Genomic DNA, 22889 nt, shown 5'->3' with positions numbered 1-22889 from the left:
CAGGAAACAGGAAACCCTTACAGTATGACCTGGGAAGTAACGTGTGCCTCTTTGAGATGTCGCTGTAACTCTTCAGACAGGCCTGTGCACAATTCACTACATAGGCATCTCTGTCAGAGACAAGAAGTTCGTTAACAATTCACTACATAGGCATCTCTGTCCGAGACAAGAAGTTGTTAACAATTCACTACATAGGCATCTCTGTCAGAGACATGAAGTTTGTTAACAATTCAGAGAGGCAAGAGTGACAGTTCTATCTTCTCCTGTCCTCTGGAACCTAGGCTGTTATCCTGTCCAGTACCCTCCTGTCCTCTGGAACCTAGGCTATAATCCTATCCAGTACCCTCCTGTCCTCTGGAACCTAGGCTATAATCCTATCCAGTACCCTCCTGTCCTCTGGAACCAAGGCTGTTATCCTGTCCAGTACCCTCCTGTCCTCTGGAACCTAGGCTGTTATCCTGTCCAGTACCCTCCTGTCCTCTGGAACCTAGGCTATAATCCTATCCAGTCCCCTCCTGTCATCTGGAACCTAGGCTATTATCCTATCCAGTACCCTCCTGTCCTCTGGAACCTAGGCTATAATCCTATCCAGTACCCTCCTGTCCTCTGGAACCTAGGCTGTTATCCTGTCCAGTCCCTTCCTGTCCTCTGGAACCTAGGCTGTTATCCTGTCCAGTCCCAGTCCCAATCCCACTGAAACCCCTAAATCCTGACTCCTGCCTGGCATGAACATTTCTAATTGTATTCTGTAATCCCCTAGGTTGCATTGTCAAAGAGCATCTCTTGCCTATGCAAGTCAAAATACCACTATAGAATTCACCCTACTTCTCAGTGCTGTCTCGTATTGCCTCCCCATATGAGAGCTTCGGTAGAGAACGTGTGATCAACAAACGGTACGAGGGTAGATATTTTAAAAACAGACTTAGTCCCTGTTTTAAAAACCTTGATATTTATATATATTTCCGGTCTTCATCTCCACGTTATTCATGAGCTGATCTGATATATAATCATTCACTCGATTTCGCCAAAATCTCTGAGATGTTCTGTCATTCGTTGAAAGGAGATTATGCAGAAACTTTGGTCGTTTGACTTTTTGTATGACTGCGGATACCGAGTCGGTGCTTCTTGAGCGCGCTCAGCAGGTGTACTGCTGAAATGCGCTGAATTCATTGAGGAACATGATAGAGCTCGGATTTTATAAACGGCTTCTCACTTCGCAACAATGTCACTAACCACTGTTTCCATCCACAGTTTTTATGCGAGTAAAGTCATACTGCATAAACAAATATTTTTTTTAAACTCACGACATCTGCGATGGAAAGTTTGGTATCGTTGTATAAATGCCGACAGATCATTTGTTCGTTCCACATGGTGAGATCTTTTAATGTCTGTAAAATGATGCAAGAAATGGTGGTGGAAACTCACTCTTTCACAGATCAACCATTTAACCCCTTCCCCCCGTTTCCCCTACTCCCTCTCCCTCTTCTCTCCCCTTCCTTACTCCCTCTCCCTCCACACCTCTCCCTCTTCTCTCCCCTTCCTTACTCCCTCTCCCTCTTCTGTCCCCTTCCCTACTCCCTCTCCCTCTTCTCTCCCCTTCCCTCCACACCTCTCCCTCTTCTCTCCCCTTCCTTACTCCCTCTCCCTCTCCCTCTCCTTGCCTCACCCCTTCCCTACTCCCTCTCCCTCTCCCTCTCCTTGCCTCACCCCTTCCCTACTCCCTCTCCCTCTCCTCTCCTCACCCCTTCCCTACTCCCTCTCCTCTCCTCTCCTCACCCCTTCCCTACTCCCTCTCCCTCTCCCTCTCCTCACCTCACCCCTTCCCTACTCCCTCTCCCTCTCCCTCTCCTCACCTCACCCCTTCCCTACTCCCTCTCCCTCTCCTCTCCTCACCCTTCCCTACTCCCTCTCCTCTCCTCACCCCTTCCCTACTCCCTCTCCCTCTCCTCACCCCTTCCCTACTCCCTCTCCTCACCCTTCCCTATTCCCTCTCCCTCTTCCTCTTCCTCTCCCTCTCCTCACCCCTTCCCTACTCCCTCTCCCTCTCCTCTCCTCTCCTCACCCCTTCCCTACTCCTTCTCCTCTCCTCACCCCTTCCCTACTCCCTCTCGCTCTCCTCACCCCTTTCCTACTCCCTCTCCTCTCCCTCTCCTCACCCCTTTCCTACTCCCTCTCCTCTCCCTCTCCTCACCCCTTCCTTACTCCCTCTCCTCTTCCCTACTCCCTCTCCCTCTCCTCTCCCCTTCCCTACTCCCTCTCCCTCTCCTCACCCCTTCCCTACTCCCTCTCCCTCTCCTCACCCCTTCCCTACTCCCTCTCCCTCTCCTCACACCTTCCCTACTCCCCCTCCTCACCCCTTCCCTACCCCCTCTCCTCTCCCTCTCCTCACCCCTTCCCTACTCCCTCTCCTCACCCCTTCCCTACTCCCTCTCCCTCTCCTCACCCCTTCCCTACTCCCTCTCCTCACCCCTTCCCTACTCCCTCTCCCTCTCCTCTCCCCTTTCCTACTCCCTCTCCATCTCCATCACCCCTTCCCCACTCCATCTCCTCTCCCCTTCCCTATGTCATCTACTCTCCTCTTCCCTAATCCCTCTCCATCTCCTCTCTTCTCCCCTTCCCCCTCTCCCTCCTCTCCTCCTCTCCCCTCAGCTTCCTGGTCAGTTTCATGGTGGACGCCAGGGGTGGGGCCATGCGTGGTTGCCGTCACAACGGGCTGCGCATCATAGTGCCACCCAGGAAGTGTTCCGCTCCGACGCGGGTGACGTGCCGCCTGGTGAAGAGGCACCGCCTGGCGTCCATGCCCCCCATGGTGGAGGGAGAGGGGCTGGCAGGACGCATCATCGAGGTCGGCCCCACCGGGGCACAGTTCCTCGGGTAAGACGGAGAGAGGGAGGGGGAGTGTGGACGAGAGAGAGAGAGAGTGTGTCTGTGTATATGTGTGCTCGTTCGTGTGTGTGTGTGTAATGTATGTACGTCCTTGCGTGTGTGTGTGTGTTGACGTTCTCTTCTCCGCCCCGTGCTGCGTAATGGATCAGTAAGCTCCACCTTCCCACGGCCCCGCCCCCTCTCAACGAGGGAGAGAGTCTTGTCAGCAGGATACTACAGCTGGGGCCTCCTGGCACCAAGTTCCTGGGGTAACTAAAACACTACAGCTGGGGCCTCCTGGCTCCAAGTTCCTGGGGTAACTAAAACACTACAGCTGGAGCCTCTAGGCACCAAGTTCCTGGGGACACTAAAACACTACAGCTGGGGCCTCTAGGCACCAAGTTCCTGGGGTAACTAAAACACTATGGCTGGGGCCTCTAGGCACCAAGTTCCTGGGGTAACTAAAACACTGTAGCTGGGGCCTCCTGGCACCAACTCCTGGGGTCACTAAAACACTACAGCTGGGGCCTCCTGGCACCAAGTTCCTGGGGTAACTAAAACACTACAGCTGGGGCCTCCTGGCACCAAGTTCCTGGGGTAACTAAAACACAACAGCTGGGGCCTCTAGGCACCAAGTTCCTGGGGTAACTCAAACACTACAGCTGTGGCCTCCTGGCACGGAGACCACAGAGAGAGAGAGGGGACACAATATATACCCCGGCCCCTGGTCTCATCATATATTCCCCCCCACCCACCCAGCCAGACCATATATACCCTGGTCTCATCATATATACCCTGGTCTCATCATAAATACCCTGGTCCCATCATATTTACCCTGGTCTCATCATATTTACCCTGGTCTCATCATATTTACCCTGGTCTCATCATATATACCCTGGTCTCATCATATTTACCCTGGACTCATCATATATACCCTGGTCTCATCATATTACCCTGGACTCATCATATATACCCTGGTCTCATCATATATACCCTGGTCTCATCATAAATACCCTGGTCCCATCATATTTACCCTGGTCTCATCATATTTACCCTGGTCTCATCATATTTACCCTGGTCTCATCATATTTACCCTGGACTCATCATATTTACCCTGGACTCATCATATTTACCCTGGTCTCATCATATCTTCTCCCCAGCCTTCTCCACATTTGAGTTATAGTGTCGTTGTGTTGTTGAGAATTACAATCTGAATCAGTTCTAGTTTTATCCCATTACCCGCCATGATTTTTCCTCCCCATATTGTAATGTTGTGATTTTTCTATGTTCGGAATAGTATGTCACCTGACCCTCCTCCTCCTCCTCCTCCTCCTCCTCCTCATCATCATCAAAATATCATATCCTTCTGTTTGCTTGAATCTCCTCCAGGAATTTCTCCAGGATTTCTTTGTCCCTCATCTTGTGATGTTTTGTGTTCTTCCATGGAATGCGTCCTCCTGTCATCACGACCTTTACCCTCTAACCCCTGACCTCTAACCCTCCAGGCCTGTGATTGTGGAGATCCCTCACTTCGCGGCCCTGCGGGGCACAGAGCGGGAGCTGGTGATTCTGAGGAGTGAGATGGGGGAGAGCTGGAGGGAACATCACTGTGAACACACTGAGGAGGAACTCAACCAAATACTGAACGGCATGGACGAGGGTGAGGGGAGACGGGGGAGGGATGGGGGGACGAGTGGGAAGGTGTGGTACGGGGGAGAGCTGGATGGGGAGGGAGGACAGGGAGTGGACGGGGGGATGTGATGGGTGAGAAAGGGTGGACGCGACACGACCGGGCCGCCATGTTAGTACCAAGCCACCAATCGTTCTACCTTATTCTTTCACCAAAGATTAGGAAACATTTAGGTCCGACTGCTCAATCTGATTGGTCCTTGTGTATCATCTGACCCTGTTTCCCCGGTCCTCCCATTGGTTCGTCCTCCAGAGCTGGACTCTCCTGAGGAGCTGGAGAAGAAGAGGATCTGCCGTATCGTCACCAGGGACTTCCCACAATACTTTGCGGTGGTGTCGCGCATCAAGCAGGACAGCCAACTGATTGGTCCTGAGGGAGCGGTGTTGAGCAGTACTCTGGTACCTCAGGTCCAGGCTGTGTTCCCAGAGGGGGCTCTCACTAAGAAGATCAGGGTTGGACTACAGGTAGGGAGGGGGTGGGGGGGGTCTGTGTGTGTAGCTTTTTCAAGTTGGTCTTCGGCCCAACAAAAATTGATTTGGTAATGACAAACTGAACACTTTCAAGTTCGTTGTTTCTACTTCCTAACACTTGTTCACTTCCTCCTAGGCCCAGCCAATCAGCGTAGACCTGGTGAAGAGGATTCTGGGTAACAAAGCTACTTTTAGCCCCATCGTTACCTTGGAGCCCAGGAGGCGGAAGTTCCACAAGCCAATCACCATGACTATCCCTGTCCCCAAAAGCTCAACCAATGACGGGACAGGCAACGTGTTTGGAGGGGACACGCCCACTCTGCGTCTGCTCTGCAGTATCACTGGTGCGTAGGAAATGACTGTTGATTGGCTGATTGTTTGATTGGCTGTTTGATTGATTGATTGTTTGGCCCATTGATTGGTAGTTTGAATTGGTTGTTTGATTGACTGGTTGGTTGATTAACTAACTGACTGAATGATTGATTTTGAGTCGTCATGTTTACCTTCTTGATATTCATCAAAACCTAGTTTCAGTCAACCCACATTAATATGTTGAATATATTTACCGGAGAGTTCCATCCTGATGTGTGTTCTAGGTGGGACCACTCCTGCCCAATGGGAGGACATCACTGGCTCCACCCCCCTCACCTTCATCAACCAATGTGTGTCCTTCACCACCAACGTGTCAGCGAGGTAATGTGTGTGTTTTCATCTGTCTGTTGTTTATGCCATTCTAGTGAAAACATCCTCCTCTTTCTGATTAATCACCTGATGGAATGATTGATTTTTCATTGGATACGATTGATTGATCTGTTACATCCTTGATAGGTTGATTGATTATCTAGCCTCTTGTAGGTTCTGGCTGATAGACTGACTGACAGATTGGTTGATCTATTGACTGATTGATGAATCTATCAATTGATGAATTATTGATCACCCCCCGGTGCGCTGTATGTTCTGGCTGATAGACTGACTGACTGACAGATTGGTCTATTGATTGATTGATTAATCTATCAATTGATGAATTATTGATCACCCACCTCTGGTGCGCTGTAGGTTCTGGCTGATAGACTGTCGTCAGACCCAGGAGGCTGTGAGTTTCTCTACCCAGCTGTACAGAGAGATCATCTGTGTCCCCTACATGGCCAAGTTCGTCATCTTCGCCAAGACGCTGGACCCCATCGAGGCTCGCCTCCGTTGCTTCTGCATGACGGACGACAAGATGGACAAGACGCTGGAACAGCAAGAGAACTTCACAGAGGTGGCCCGGAGTAGAGACGTAGAGGTGAGAGGAGGGGAAGGAGGAGAGGAGAATGGGGAGGGGGAGAGGAGAGAGGGGGGGCTAGGAGGAGAGGAGAATGGGGAGGGGGAGAGGGGAGAGGGGGGAAGGAGGAGAGGAGAGGAGGAGAGGGGAAGATCTGGAAAAGCAAGAGAAATTCACAGAGGGGTCCGGAGTAGAGAGATGTAGAGGTGAAGTGGGGGGGGGGGGGGGGGGGGGTTGGTGTCTGACCCTGTCTGTCTGTCTGTCTGTCTGGGGGGGGGGGTTTGGTGTCTGACCCTGTCTGTCTTTCTGTTTGTCTGTCCCTACTATAGGTATTGGAAGGGAAGCCTATCTTTACAGACTGATTTGACCCTACCTCTCTACTGTCTGTCTGTCTGTCCCTACAATAGGTATTGGAAGGGAAGCCTATCTTTGCAGACTGTTTTGGGAACCTGGTTCCTCTGACCAAGAGTGGACAGCATCACGTCTTCAGCTTCTACGCATTCAAAGAAAACCGTCTCGCACTCTTCATCAAGGTAACACTCCATTACTGGACTTCTTCTACGCTGGGAGTGTGTGACGTAGTTGTCCACTTTGTTTTAGTTCTGAATGGAGTGCTTCTACGCTGGGAGAGTGTGACGTAGTTGTCCACTTAGTTGTAGTTCTGAATGGACTTATTCTACGCTGGGAGAGTGTGACGTAGTTGTCCACTTAGTTGTAGTTCTGAATGGATTTCTTCTTCACTGGGAAACAGTGACACTGATATATAGTTTAGAATACATCAGAGACATTGGTATATCATGTAATATCTATTTTAATGAGTTAGAATGCATCATAGACACTGGTATATCATTTAATATCTATTTTAATAAGTTAGAATTCATCATAGACACTGGTATATCATTTAATATCTATTTTAATGAGTTAGAATGAATCATAGAAGACACTGGTATATCATTTAATATCTATTTTAATGAGTTTGATTATACAGTATAATATACCATAATGTTTTTTCACATTCCTTGCTAATATTCCCACGCTCACCTGATTCCATGAGTCTCCAGTGATTGGTTGATTGGTTGATTGGTTGATTGATTGATTGACAGATTCGTGACTGCGCCCAGGAGCCGTGTGGCAGACTGTCCTTCACCAAGGAGCCCCGCACCTACCGTAGTCTTACCCACAAGGCAATCTGCAACCTGAACATCACGCTGCCCACCTACTGCAAGGTAAGACACCTGGACATACCTGGACTGAACACATCTGGACTGAACACAATCTGTGTTAACACACCTGGACTGAACACACCTGGACTGAACACAATGTGTATTTACATTAAATAATGATAATGCTGAACACACCTGGACTGGACACAATGTGTAATGACATGAGATAATGCTGAACACACCTGGACTGGACACAATGTGTAATGACATGAGATAATGCTGAACACACCTGGACTGGACACAATGTGTATTTACATTAAATAATGATAATGCTGAACACACCTGGACTGGACACAATGTGTATTTACATTAAATAATGATAATGCTGAACACACCTGGACTGGACACAATGTGTATTTACATTAAATAATGATAATGCTGAACACACCTGGACTGGACACAATGTGTATTTACATTAAATAATGATAATGCTGAACACACCTGGACTGAAATGTGAATAACGCTGCAGATCTGGCTCATACTGAATAATGCTGTCCCAAAACAGATCTGACTCAATGTGAATAATGCTGTCCCAAAACAGATCTAACTCAATGTGAATAATGCTGTCCCAAAATAGAGCTGACTCAATGTGAATAATGCTATCCCAAAACTGATCTGACTCAGTGTGAATAATGCTGTCCCAAAACAGATCTGACTCAATGTGAATAATGCTGTCCCAAAACAGATCTGACTCAGTGTGAATAATGCTGTCCCAAAACAGATCTAACTCAATGTGAATAATGCTGTCCCAAAACAGATCTGACTCAATGTGAATAATGCTGTCCCAAAACAGATCTAACTCAATGTGAATAATGCTGTCCCAAAACAGATCTGACTCAGTGTGAATAATGCTCTCCCAAAATAGATCTGACTCAGTGTGAATAATGCTGTCCCAAAATAGAGCTGACTCAATGTGAATAATGCTGTCCCAAAATAGATCTGACTCAATGTGAATAATGCTGTCCCAAAACAGATCTGACTCAGTGTGAATAACACTGTCCCAAAACAGATCGGACTGAATGCCTTCTTTATTTCTCTCCCTGGTGTCCTATTCAGGAGTCTGATTCAGACCTAGACGCAGATGACGAGGTAACCAACTACACCTTCTCAGAACATTCTTCTTGTTCAAATTAGATAAAATGTTAAAACACTTTTCTTTTTTTTTACCTGATTCATGTTTATTCGCTGATCGTATTCAACGTGTTGTATTGAACTCTCCTTTCTTACAGAGTGACAAGAGTGACAAAAAATGTAAGCTGAGTTTATTTGTTTTTTTGAAATGATTACATTTGTTGGTAGAGTGACAAAGACATCCTCTGCATTAACTAACCTTCATAATTACCTGTAGTCCAAGGAAGAACAGATTCAATTACATTGTCGTTTTGTTTACAAATGCAGTACGCAGGCCAATGATTTGCATTGCTTAACATACAATAATGGCCGCTTGACTAGCCGTGTTGTGTGTAATATAATATTACTAAAACCTTGTCTAGTTACCTGTGGGTTCCTGACCAGTCTACTATAGTAATATAATATTACTATAACCTTGTCTAGTTACCTGTGGGTTCCTGACCACTATACTATAGTAATATGATATTACTATAACCTTGTCTAGTTACCTGTGGGTTCCTGGCCGCTATGCTATGGCTGGTATGCGTTGCATCCCTTCCTCTCCAATACCCATTCTGTTTCTCCCTCCTACAATCCCCCCTTCATCCATTCAACCATCATCATCATCATCATCACCACGCTATAGGAAGTCAAAGGGAATGAACGCTTGAGTTACTGTATGAATGTTTGAGTTACTGTATGAATGTTTGAGATACTATATGAATGTTTGAGATACTATATGCATGTTTGAGTTACTGAATGAATGCTTGAGATACTATATGAATGTTTGAGATACTGAATGAACGCTTGAGTTACTGTATGATTGTTTGAGATACTATATGCATGTTTGAGATACTGTATGAATGTTTAAGATACTATATGAATGTTTGAGATACTATATGAATGTTTGAGATACTGAATGAATGCTTGAGATACTATATGAATGTTTGAGATACTGAATGAATGTTTGAGATACTGAATGAATGCTTGAGATACTGAATGAATGTTTGAGATACTATATGAATGTTTGAGATACTGAATGAATGTTTGAGATACTGTATGAATGTTTGAGATACTATATGAATGTTTGAGATACTGAATGAATGTTTGAGATACTGAATGAATGCTTGAGATACTATATGAATGTTTGAGATACTGAATGAATGTTTGAGATACTGAATGAATGCTTGAGATACTGAATGAATGTTTGAGATACTATATGAATGTTTGAGATACTGAATGAATGTTTGAGATACTGTATGAATGTTTGAGATACTATATGAATGTTTGAGATACTGAATGAATGTTTGAGATACTGAATGAATGTTTGAGATACTGAATGAATGTTTGAGATACTGAATGAATGTTTGAGATACTGAATGAATGCTTGAGATACTGAATGAATGTTTGAGATACTATATGAATGTTTGAGATACTGAATGAATGTTTGAGATACTGTATGAATGTTTGAGATACTATATGAATGTTTGAGATACTATATGAATGTTTGAGATACTGAATGAATGTTTGAGATACTGAATGAATGTTTGAGATACTGAATGAATGTTTGAGATACTGAATGAATGCTTGAGATACTATATGAATGCTTGAGATACTATATGAATGCTTGAGATACTATATGAATGCTTGAGATACTATATGAATGTTTAATATACTTTATGAATGTTTAAGATACTATATGAATGTTTGAGATACTGAATGAATGCTTGAGATACTGTATGAATGTTTGAGATACTGAATGAATGCTTGAGATACTGTATGAATGTTTGAGATACTATATGAATGCTTGAGATACTATATGAATGCTTGAGATACTATATGAATGTTTGAGATACTATATGAATGTTTGAGATACTGAATGAATGCTTGAGATACTGTATGAATGTTTGAGATACTATATGAATGTTTGAGATACTATATGAATGTTTGAGAATACATATATTTGCCATGGCACTTCCACTGTGAATACATAACCTCCAGTTATTTGAATGTATTTGGACGGCTGACGAAAACACACTGTACTATGACAATATGTTTAACGAAAGTCATTTCATTCTGGATTTTTGCTTGCCTGGAATTAATTCAAAGAATGAATTCATATAATGGGAATGTTCAGTTTATTTTATTGTCTCCGATCACTCCCTTATTTTACTTTGCTCTGCATGAAAATAACTTGACTCACACATACATATGGTATATGTTTGTTAGTCTGTGTATGTGCGTATATGTTTGTTAGTCTGTGTATGTGCATGTTACCACTCATTCTCCTTTTCTGTTATCAATTCATTTGCCTGTTATATCACTGGTTTATTTTCTGTTATCAATTCATTCGCCTGTTATATCACTGGCATCTATTCTGTTATCAATTCATTAGCCTGTTATATCACTGGCATCTATTCTGTTATCAATTCATTAGCCTGTTATATCAATGGTATATTTGCTGTTATAAGTTCATTAGCATGTTATATCACTGGTATGTTTTCTGTTATCAATTTATTAGTCTGTTATATCACTGGCATCTCTTTTCTTAGATCACTGATATTTATTTAACAAATTACCTGAGGTTATCTACATGTATTTATATATAGTTTTACTGATAAGATATTTATTTACAACATTAACTGAGGTTTATGTATTTATATATAGTTTTACTGATAAGATATTTACTTACAACATTAACTGAGGTTTATGTATTTATATATAGTTTTACTGATAAGATATTTACTTACAACATTAACTGAGGTTTATGTATTTATAAATAGTTTTACTGATAAGATATTTACTTACAACATTAACTGAGGTTTATGTATTTATAAATAGTTTTACTGATAAGATATTTACTTACAACATTAACTGAGGTTTATGTATTTATAAATAGTTTTACTGATAAGATATTTACTTACAACATTAACTGAGGTTTATGTATTTATATATAGTTTTACTGATAAGATATTTACTTACAACATTAACTGAGGTTTATGTATTTATAAATAGTTTTACTGATAAGATATTTACTTACAACATTAACTGAGGTTTATGTATTTATAAATAGTTTTACTGATAAGATATTTACTTACAACATTAACTGAGGTTTATGTATTTATATATAGTTTTACTGATTATATTTGATTTACTTTAGAATTCCTGACAGTTAGCTATCAGCGGTTAACATGGCGCGGGAAACATTCTGCTCTTTTCTCTCTGTTTGCTTTTTTCAGTGGACATGAACCGTTCATGTTGAGAAACAATCTTGAGATCTTAGTTTGTGTAAAACCAGTCTGTTTTTTTCTTCCTCCAATTGTTCCATATTCAGCAGGGTTGGGGGTCAATTCCATTACAATTCAAACAGTCAATTCAGAAACTAAAGCAACATTCTAATTCATTGAAGATAATTGGAATTTGGAACTGGAGTTTCAGTCTACTTCCTGAATTGACTAGAATATAAATGGAATTGACCCCAACGCTGGTATTCAGGTCGCTCCCCATTTTTATTTGTATACCTTCCTGTTGTGTTTAGACTACTTCCTGTTGTGTTTAGACTACTTCCCGTGTCATGTGTATGAATGTGCAGTCAAACACACCACAATGTATCGACAGGTTATTTCTTGCCCATATCTTTCCTCCGTCCTGTTCTGTTTCTCTTCTGTTTGCTTCGCTTCTGCTGTTGCTGCCCTCCTCCCCCCATCTCCCGTCCCCCGCTCCTCTGGAGAACTCACCATTCCTCTCCCATTGTCAAGCTGCTTTCTCTTTTCCCTGTGTTGAACAGAAGATATACTGTGATATGTTCTGCCCTGACCACGTTTTTTTCCGATGTCTTCTCTTTCCCTTCACTCCATCCTCCCCTTGTGTTCTTTACACCTTTTGGTTTGGTTTCCTCCTTTCTTTTCAAAATGGAAGACGACGAGACGGAGTCGACAGATACTTACACGCTGCCGACCAATCAGGTGCTAGACCCAGCCATGCTGGCCAGCCCTGACCTCCTTTCAGAGGTCTCCGATATGAAACACGACCTCATCAAGATGTCTGCCATCTTGACGACAGAGCAAACTGAACACCCAAGCCCTTCGGTTAGAGGAAGAAGAGGAGGAGGAGGAGGAAGAGGAGGAGGAAGGACAGGGATGGAGGAGGAACCCGGGGAGCCGTTTGAGATCATGGAACAGGTGAAAGAGGATCTGGAGAAGGTTGGAGATATTTTACGAGGGGGAGATACTAGATTCACAAACAACAAAGAGAAAGTACTGCAGATGTCCAAAATGGAGGACAAGGAGTTGGTTATTCTCTCTCAGACTAAAGCCAAAGCCATGACTCCCTCTGATGTTCAGGAGCCGGTACTACAAGAAGTCAACATTCAGAGGAAGACCTCTCCCACAATTACCAAAGAGGTTAGAGATATGTCAGGTATGGTGTCTCACCTCAGTGGAGGCGTGAACCAGCACCTAGAAGAGAGATCTGGCGTAACCAGTTACCCACTACAGGACATCATAGTCCAGGAGAGATTAGATCAGGTCGTTCTGAAGCGGGAAGGCAAACGCCATCCTCCTGAGATCAAAAAGCCGATCAGGAAGAAGTTGAGGGACAGGGAACGTTCTGGATGCAGCAGTTCCGAGGGGGAGCTGGAGAGGATGAGCTCTGAGGAGTCCCTTGATGGGGATGTTGTTCTGGGAGAGGCGAGGCAGGAAGTGGTTCCCGGGTCTGAGCCTGGAGTGATTCCCGGGTCTGAGCCTGTAGTGGTTCCCGGGTCTGAGCCTGTAGTGGTTCCCGGGTCTGAGCCTGGAGTGGTTCCCGGGTCTATGCCTGGAGTGGTTCCTGGGTCTGAACCTGTAGTCGTTCCCAGGTCTATGCCTGGAGTGGTTCCCGGGTCTGAGCCTGTAGTGGTTCCCAGGTCTATGCCTGGAGTGGTTCCTGGGTCTGAGCCTGTAGTCATTCCCAGGTCTATGCCTGGAGTGGTTCCCGTGTCTGAGCCTGTAGTCGTTCCCAGGTCTATGCCTGGAGTGGTTCCTGGGTCTGAGCCTGTAGTGATTCCCAGGTCCATGCCTGGAGTGGTTCCCGGGTCTGAGCCTGTAGTCGTTCCCAGGTCTATGCCTGGAGTGGTTCCTGGGTCTGAGCCTGTAGTGGTTCCCAGGTCTATGCCTGGAGTGGTGTCTGGGTCTGGACCTGGAGTGGGGCCCAGGACTGAGTTTAAACCGACTGCAACCCTGGATTGGGATGTCGTACTGGGGGAGTCTGGGCTCGGGTCTGGGTCTGAAACTTGGTCTGGGCCTTCTGGACCAACCCCAGCCATGGAGCCCCCAGTGTCGCCCCTGGTCGTGGAAACCCCTATCGGATCCATAAAGGACAGAGTGAGAGCTCTGCAAAAGAAGGTTGAGGAAGAGGAAGAGGGGGAGGATGGCCGTAAGCGAAAGCCTACACAGGCGCCAGTCCCTCAGAACACAACTTTCTTCACCATCACTAAGGAGACAGGTGAGCCCCAGATGCCAGATCTTCCTAAGCTTCCCAGATCTCTGAAATCCCCCCGGTCTCAGACGGAGAGGCTGGAGGAGACGATGTCTGTCCGGGAGCTGATGAAGGCATTCCAGACTGGCCAGGATCCTTCCAAGAACAAAACGGGGCTCTTCGAGCACAAAGCCATGACGTCATCCACAACCTCCACATCGAGCTCCGAGGCAGTGATCTACAGTGAGACCTACAGAGCTGAAAACAGTCCCACAGAGCATACGCCAGCAGAAACTCCAACTTCCACAATCCTCTGCTCGCATAGTGATGTCCTGGCTCTCCATTACAAAGGGGTGGATGATGAACCAAATCTGATCTTAGTAAGAGACCACTCTGAAGACTCTGAGATAACTCATGTCTTAGAAAGGGACCACTCTGAAGACTCGGAGATAATTCATGTTACGGTTCAGTTGCAGGAGTCAGCGACAAACATCAACAGAATACAACCAGAGGACAGAGGGATCCCTCTAGACAGGGCTCTACCAGAGGACGGATGTATCCTCCTAGACAGGGTTCTGCCAGAAGGTGGAGGGATCCTCCTAGACAGGGCTTTACTGGAGGATGGAGAGATTCTCCTAGACAGGGCTCTGCCGGAGGGTGGAGAGATCCTCCTAGACAGGGCTCAACTGGAGGAGGGAGGGATCCTCCTAGACAGGGCTCTACCAGAGGACAGAGGGATCTTCCTAGACAGGGCTTTACCAGAGGACAGACAAATCCTCCAAGACAGAGCTCTACCAGAGGACGATGGGATCTTCCTAGACAGGGCTCTACCAGAGGACGGAGGGATTCACCTAGACAGGGCTCTACCAGAGGACGGAGGTATCAACCTAGACAGGGCTCAACCAGAGGACGGAGGTATCAACCTAGACAGGGCTCTACCAGAGGACGGAGGTATCAACCTAGACAGGGCTCAACCAGACGACGGAGGGATCCTCCTAGACAGGGCTCTACCAAAGGACAGACAAATCCTCCTAGACAGGCCTCAACCAGAGGACGGAGGGATCCTCCTAGACAGGGCTCTACCAGAGGATGGAGGGATCCTCCTAGACAGGGCTCTACCAGAGGATGGAGGGATCCCTCTAGACAGGGCTCTACCAGAGGACGGAGGGATCCCTCTAGACAGGGCTCTACCAGAGGACGGAGGGATCCCTCTAGACAGGGCTCTACCAGAGGACGGAGGGATCTCTCTAGACAGGGATCTACCAGAGGACGGAGGGATCCCTCTAGACAGGGATCTAACAAAATACAGAGGGATCCCTCTAGACAGGGCTCTACCAGAGGACGGAGAGATCCTCCTAGACAGGGCTCTACCAGAAGATGGAGGGATTCTCTTAGACAGGGCTCTACCTGAGGACGGAGGAATCTCTATAGACAGGGCTCTACCAGAGGATGGAGGGATTCTCCTAGACAGGGCTCTACCAGAGGACAGAGGGATCCTCCTAGACAGGGCTCTACCAGAGAATGGAGGGATCATCCTAGACAGGGCTCTACCAGAGGACGGAGGGATCTTCCTAGACCGGGATCTACCAAAGGACAGTTGTATCCTCCTAGACAGGGCTCTACCAGAGAATGGAGGGATCATCCTAGACAGGGCTCTACCAAAGGACAGACAAATCCTCCTAGACAGGCCTCAACCAGAGGACGGAGGGATCCTCCTAAACAGGGTTCTACCAGAGGACGGAGGGATCCTCCTAGACACTGCTCTACCAGAGGACGGAGGGATCCCTATAGACAGGGCTCTACAAGAGGATGGAGGGATTCTCCTAGACAGGGCTCTACCAGAGGATGGAGGAATCCCAATAGACAGGGCACTACCAGAGGATGGAGGGATTCTCCTAGACAGGGCTCTACCAGAGGACGGAGTGATCCAACGTGACCGGGATCTGTCAGATACTGGAGGAATCGTCCTAGACACGACTCTACCAGAGGACAGAGGGATCCTCCTAGATAGGGGTCTACCAAAAGATGGAGGGATCCCTCTAGACATGGATCTACCGGAGGACGGAGGGATCCCTCTAGACAGGAATCTACCAAAGGACAGTTGTATCCTCCTAGACAGGGCTCTACCAGAGGATGGAGGGATCTTCCTAGACAGGGCTCAACCAGAGGACGGAGGGATCCTCCTAGACAGGGCTCTACCAGAGAATGGAGGGATCATCCTAGACAGGGCTCTACCAGAGGACGGAGGGATCCTCCTAGACCGGGATCTATCAGAAAATGGAGGAATCTTCCTAGTCAGGGCTCTTCCAGAGGACAGAGGGATCCTCCTAGACAGGGCTCTAACAGAGGATGGAGGGATCCTCCTAGACAAGGCTCTACCAAAGGATGGAGGGATCCTCCTAGACAGGGCTCTACCAGAGGATGGAGGGATCTTCCTAGGCAGGGCTCTACCAGAGGATGGATGGAGCAGCCCAGAGAAGATGCAGCTGGAGGAGCCAGAGATGGGACCAGACAGGAAGTCTTCTACGGAGATGATGCAGCTGGAGGAGCCAGAGATGGGACCAGACAGGAAGTCTTCTATGGAGGTGATGCAGCTGGAGGAACCAGAGATGGGACCAGACAGGAAGTCTTCTATGGAGGTGATGCAGCTGGAGGAACCAGAGATGGGACCAGACAGGAAGTCTTCTATAGAGATGATGCAGCTGGAGGAACCAGAGATTGGACCAGACAGGAAGTCTTCTACAAAGATGATGCAGCTGGTGGAACCAGAGATGGGACCAGACAGGAAGTCTTCTACAAAGATGATGCAGCTGGAGGAACCAGAGATGGGACCAGACAGGAAGTCTTCTACGGAGATGATGCAGCTGGAGGAGCCAGAGATGGGACCAGACAGGAAGTCTTCTATGGAGGTGATGCAGCTGGAGGAACCAGAGATGGGACCAGACAGGAAGTCTTCTATGGAGGTGATGCAGCTGGAGGAACCAGAGATGGGACCAGACAGGAAGTCTTCTATAGAGATGATGCAGCTGGAGGAACCAGAGATTGGACCAGACAGGAAGTCTTCTACAAAGATGATGCAGCTGGTGGAACCAGAGATGGGACCAGACAGGAAGTCTTCTATAGAGATGATGCAGCTGGAGGAACCAGAGATGGGACCAGACAGGAAGTCTTCTACAGAGATGATGCAGCTGGAGGAACCAGAGATTGGACCAGACAGGAAGTCTTCTACAAAGATGATGCAGCTGGTGGAACCAGAGATGGGACCAGACAGGAAGTCTTCTATAGAGATGATGCAGCTGGAGGAACCAGAGATGGGACCAGACAGGAAGTCTTCTACAGAGATGATGCAGCTGGAGGAACCAGAGATGGGACCAGACAGGAGGTCTTCTACAAAGATGATGCAGCTGGAGGAACCAGAGATGGGACCAGACAGGAAGTCTTCTACAGAGATGATGCAGCTGGAGGAACCAGAGATGGGACCAGACAGGAGGTCTTCTACAAAGATGATGCAGCTGGAGGAACCAGAGATGGGACCAGACAGGAAGTCTTCTATAGAGATGATGCAGCTGGAGGAACCAGAGATGGGACCAGACAGGAAGTCTTCTGTAGAGATGATGCAGCTGGAAGAACCAGAGATGGGACCAGACAGGAAGTCTTCTACGGAGATGATGCAGCTGGAGGAACCAGAGATGGGACCAGACAGGAAGTCTTCTGTAGAGATGATGCAGCTGGAGGAACCAGAGATGGGACCAGACAGGAAGTCTTCTATAGAGATGATGCAGCTGGAGGAACCAGAGATGGGACCAGACAGGAAGTCTTCTATAGAGATGATGCAGCTGGAGGAACCAGAGATGGGACCAGACAGGAAGTCTTCTATAGAGATGATGCAGCTGGAGGAACCAGAGATGGGACCAGACAGGAAGTCTTCTACGGAGATGATGCAGCTGGAGGAACCAGAGATGGGACCAGACAGGAAGTCTTCTACAAAGATGATGCAGCTGGAGGAACCAGAGATGGGACCAGACAGGAAGTCTTCTATGGAGATGCAGATCAGCCCAGACAGGAAACCCTCTGAGGACTTTAGCGCTGACATCAAGGCCGAGCTGGAGGACAGTCCAGAGTACCAGCTGTTCAGACAGACCTCATTTATAGGGGATGACAACCACCCACAGGCTGAAGCAGCCGAGGAGGAGCTCCCAGCAGACCACACAAACGACACCCCAAACTTCATGTTCAGTCTCTGTATGCGCGAAGACATGAGGGATGAGTTATTCACTAAGGCTGAGAACCTGGTGGGGAATGAAAGCCCTGTGAGTCTAAAGCATGAAGGCGCAGCGGTCTCTCCCGGGACTAGCCTAGGAACCAGGACTCCCCATTCAAGCACGGGGGAGAGTGAGAAACATGAAGGATTAGCAGACACCCCACAGATGAGCCCACTCACATTCCCCACTCAGGAGATTGACCTGCCCACAGTTTATAAAGAGACAGAGAGAATGGATGGGATGAAAGTACGAGGAGATGTGATTCATGGTGATGAAGAAATTTTGCCAGAAACTGAAGATTTAGTCGTAGAAACCAAATCAGCGACTCCGTCCCCTGTTCGGGAACCGCTGTTACAAGAAGTCACGGTCCAACGGAAGACCTCCCCCAGACCGGTTAAAGTGGTGAGAGATATGTCAGGGATGGAGTCCCTCCTCAAGGGAGATATGGATCACTACCTAGAACAGAGACCATCACCTGTCTGTGGCGCTGAAGTGATGACAGTTCAGGAACCGCTGTTACAAGAAGTCAGGATGGAAAGGAAAACCTCCCCCAGACTGGTTACAGTGGTGAGCGATATGTCAGGGATGGAGTCCCTCCTCAGGGGAGATATGGATCACTACCTAGAAAAGAGATGTATGGTAAATAGTGGTTCACCAAAGGATGACATCGACCAACAACAGAGTTTCAAGCAGACCATCCTTGCCAGGGATGACAAGCAACAATCACTTATTTTCTCCACAAAGGAGGTAGACATGTCTACAGAAGATACAGAGACAGAAAAAGAAGACTGGTGGAAAGTGCAAGACATGGATGATGGTGGCTCTCGGGGTGCCGAATCGATAATCTTGAACCCAGTTCAGGAGCCGATGTTACAAGAAGTCATGATCGAAAGGAAGACATCGCCCAGACCAGCTGTAGGAGTTAAAGATACGTTGGGCATGGAGGCACTCCTCAGTGGAGATTTAGAACAGTACCTAGAAGACAGACCTGTAGATCTCAGTGGTGTACCGGAGGACGACATCGTACAAGAGAGATTTGAACAGGTTGTGATCACACGAGAGAGAAAACAGGAAACCCACACGTTCTCCACTGAGCAGGTAGACCGGTCCGCAGCAGATAAAGTGACAGAGCGAGATGTTGTTAATGTAGTGCAAGTAGGAGCCGCGGAGGACGGTGTCATCTACGGTGAGAAAGACTTCGTGCAGAGTTGTTCAGCTGGGGGGGAAGCATCAGAAAGTTCAGCTACTACAGTGATACGTTCAAGAGACTCAAAGAAGGTGACCTTTGACCTTCAAAGGACGTTTGATTCAGCGCTCCCTGCTCAAGCCTCTGAAGAGGACGACCAGGTCCCTGTTGAGACAAGACCCATTTTAGAGGACTGGGATGATTTAGAGATAAAACCATCGTACCACAAATCTACAGAACTTTCATACTCAAACCCATACATGCAAGACTCAATTTCAGCAGACAGAATTGCTCCTGAATCTAGTTGGGTTGTACCAGAGTGCCATGAAAGGGATTCAGCTGATCATGGAGCTGGGCACAGTCCAGACGGTGTGGGTCAGGCCCTCAGACCTGCAGACTTAGAGGTCCTCTTTCCTTTGGCCCTGGGCCACCCTGAGAGACGACTCTCCCATGGGGATTCTCTGGAGACCAGTCCTGTCATGGATGAAGGTTCCTCGAGGAAGTCCCCTGACTCTATAGAGCCAAGCTCAACTGGTGACTCCCCCTGCCTTGACTCACTGGAGAGCAGCCCCACTGAACTGAAACTAGACACAGGCTTTCAGGCGACAAAGAAGACAGCTGTGTATGAAGACTACTACTCTCAGCTTAGAGCCTGTCTCGGTGAGGAGCACGTCAGCAACATTGAGAATGAGGATTACTCCAAACGGACTTATCAAATGGATGGTGAGCGCGAGGGTCCCGTCCCATTGAAGGGGGAAGACCCTGAGTGGCTCTCCATGCCCATAAATCTGAGCTCAAACCCTGAGGATGATATGGACGACGTGGATGCAGAGGGCAGCGAGACTGGCCAGAGACAGTTCACCCCAGAGGAGGAGATGTTCAAAATGGCCGCCAAGATCAAAACCTTTGAGGAGATGGAGCAGGACGTTAAAACGAAGACAGACGGGAAACCCTCAGACGGCTCTGTGTTATCAGACTCTGAGGATTATGAAGAATGTCAGTCGATCGTTGACCTGATGGACAGGGAGGCAAAATCATCTAAGCCCAAAACCGACGCCGGTACTCTTCAGTCTGAAATTGAAACTGTGGCTGAAATCCAACCCTCAGTCCCTGGTGCAGTAACTGCGTTGGATAGTTCAGTTCACTGTGAAGCTCACCTACCATACAGTGCCTCAGGACATTCACCATCAGGAAAACAGGTCTCTGAGCACCTCGAATATCGTTCACTAAGCACTGAAAAAGAACAATATACCACAGAGAACATCAGTGAAAATATCAGTGAACGTACTGAGCAGAAAGAGAAGATAGATGTAATATCAGCTATGCAAGCACACAAGGAGGAGATGGATCAGTCACAGTTGAGTGTCAGTCAGTCTGGTGAAAGTCAGTCAGTCAAACCAGAGGTGTTGTGCACCGACGATGAAAGCTTCAAGGAGGTGAAGGATGCGGATGGTAAGGCAGCCGTGTTGGAAATGCATCCCGAAGACATGCCTGTTCAAGGAGAGCTGGTCCCATGGAGTGCCATGTCAGACGACAACGAGGATGACAATGACGACGAAGCCTTCGCAGCACGTGTGGAGGCGGAGGAACAAAGGATTATGGGTCTCATGGAAGACCGCCGTACCCCTGACACCACACCGGGTCGCACACCAACCGAGGGGGGCACCCCCAATCCCTTCCAGTTCCAGGAAGGGAAGTTCTTTGAGATGACCAGAGGGGGCGCTATCGACATGACAAGGAGGAGCGTTGAAGAGGAGGGTGAGGGCTATGCCTTCTTTCACATAGGAGAACACCCAGTTGACCAGGTTCTGTTCGAGGACACTGGAGATTGCGCTAGCCCCGATGTTCTCAGAACAGAACAGAATATTGCCATTGGTGATCTACAACTCCAGAAGGTGGACCAAACCAAAGATGATTCTGACTCCTCCTTCCAGACTATACCATTACCCGAGGCTGATCAGAGGGGGAAACCAGTGGCCAAACTCAGTACCTCCATCAAAATGGAGCCAAAAGCTGAAACATTCCCCCTGCTAGAAGCTAAGATGGGAAGCTTCTTAGAGGTAGATTCTCCAGACCCGACTATAGCTGAACTCCAGATGTTTACCACCACTACTCTTGTCACCCACTCTGTGTACTCTGAACAGGTCCGCCAGTCATCCGACTCATCCCTTGAGGATGAAGAAGAAGAGGAAGAGGAGCAAGGTTCTGTCATTGAGATGCCCGCTGGCTATTATGACTCAGTGGCACCCCCTAGTGTCCTGCAAGGGTATGACACCTCGGCAGGGTCTGACACCTCAATGGCACCCCCTAGTGTCCTGCAAGGGTATGACACCTCGGCAGGGTCTGACACCTCAGTGGCACCCCCTAGTGTCCTGCAAGGGTATGACACCTCGTCAGGATCTAACACCTCAGTGGCACCCACTAGTGTCCTGGCAGGGTCTGGCACCTCTAGTGTCCTGGAAGGGTCTGACATCTCAGTGGCACCCCCTAGTGTCCTGGCAGGGTCTGACACCTCTAGTGTCCTGGAAGGGTTTGACATCTCAGTTGCACCCTCTAGTGTCCTGGCAATGTCCTACACTTCAGCAGACACTGCGGCTAAGGATGAAAGCAGTTTCAAATCAAAGATACCCATCAAAGCTGGTTCAATGAAATCAGACCTCGGCCTTGAGCAGAAATCAACAGTGGAGGAATCTCTTGTTCAGGACCGGAGGACGAGGTCCGAGGAGGATTTTGGAGCCGGGAAGAAAATCTTAACTGACAAAGACAGCAGGAGTCACTCCGACAGCGACCATCCTGCAACTAAATCCAAACCTCTCACCTCCAGACTCCCTGTCATGAGCAAACACAAACCCACAGCCCACTCCTCCTCCTCTTCCCAGCCTGACAGAGACCAGGGCTCTGACGTACGAGAGCCTTCCCTCCGATCCTCTCTGGATGTCGACGACATCAGCAGCAGCGGTGATCACAACAGTCCAGATTCTGTGATCTTCAAGTATGACAGACCAACGCCTCGCAGATCTGCCCCGGACACGAGGGCTTTGTCGACCCAGACACGGGTTCGAGCTTCCTCGGTGACGGGGGAGGTGTTTGAGTCGAGACCCATCTGGGAAGACTCAGTAGAAACTCAGATGCAGCGAATCTGGGATGATCGGACAATGGAGCGGCAGCAAGGTACCAAAAAATCTGGCACTTCCTTTCCTCTCTTTCTCTGCTCCTTGGAAGACCTTCTTTGTCTTAGTCAAGACCAAGCATCTGTCACTTTTATGTTGTGTGTCTTGTTTTGTCATTTCGTGCCGTGCTGTGTTGTCTTGTCCTGTTCTGTGTTGTCTTGTCCTGTTCTGTGTTGTCTTGTCCTGTGCTGTGTT

The 22889-nt window shown here is 47.6% G+C and overlaps 1 protein-coding gene across 1 annotated transcript in view; it reads left to right on the top strand.

Moving 5' to 3' along the window:
- LOC109887481 (ankyrin-2) overlaps positions 1-22889 on the top strand; it is a 248117-nt gene that overhangs the window by 161972 nt on the left and 63256 nt on the right. Inside the window, 12 exon segments of the mRNA XM_031814795.1 lie at positions 2650-2874; positions 3036-3134; positions 4371-4525; positions 4808-5019; positions 5162-5369; positions 5622-5718; positions 6082-6310; positions 6697-6822; positions 7393-7515; positions 8569-8601; positions 8742-8763; positions 12541-22695. Coding sequence (XP_031670655.1) covers positions 2650-2874; positions 3036-3134; positions 4371-4525; positions 4808-5019; positions 5162-5369; positions 5622-5718; positions 6082-6310; positions 6697-6822; positions 7393-7515; positions 8569-8601; positions 8742-8763; positions 12541-22695 — 11684 coding nt within the window.

This window comes from Oncorhynchus kisutch, unplaced genomic scaffold (genome assembly GCF_002021735.2).
Source record: "Oncorhynchus kisutch isolate 150728-3 unplaced genomic scaffold, Okis_V2 Okis07a-Okis12b_hom, whole genome shotgun sequence".
Taxonomy (NCBI): Eukaryota; Metazoa; Chordata; class Actinopteri; order Salmoniformes; family Salmonidae; genus Oncorhynchus; species Oncorhynchus kisutch.
This window is presented reverse-complemented; position numbering and strand designations above follow the sequence as displayed.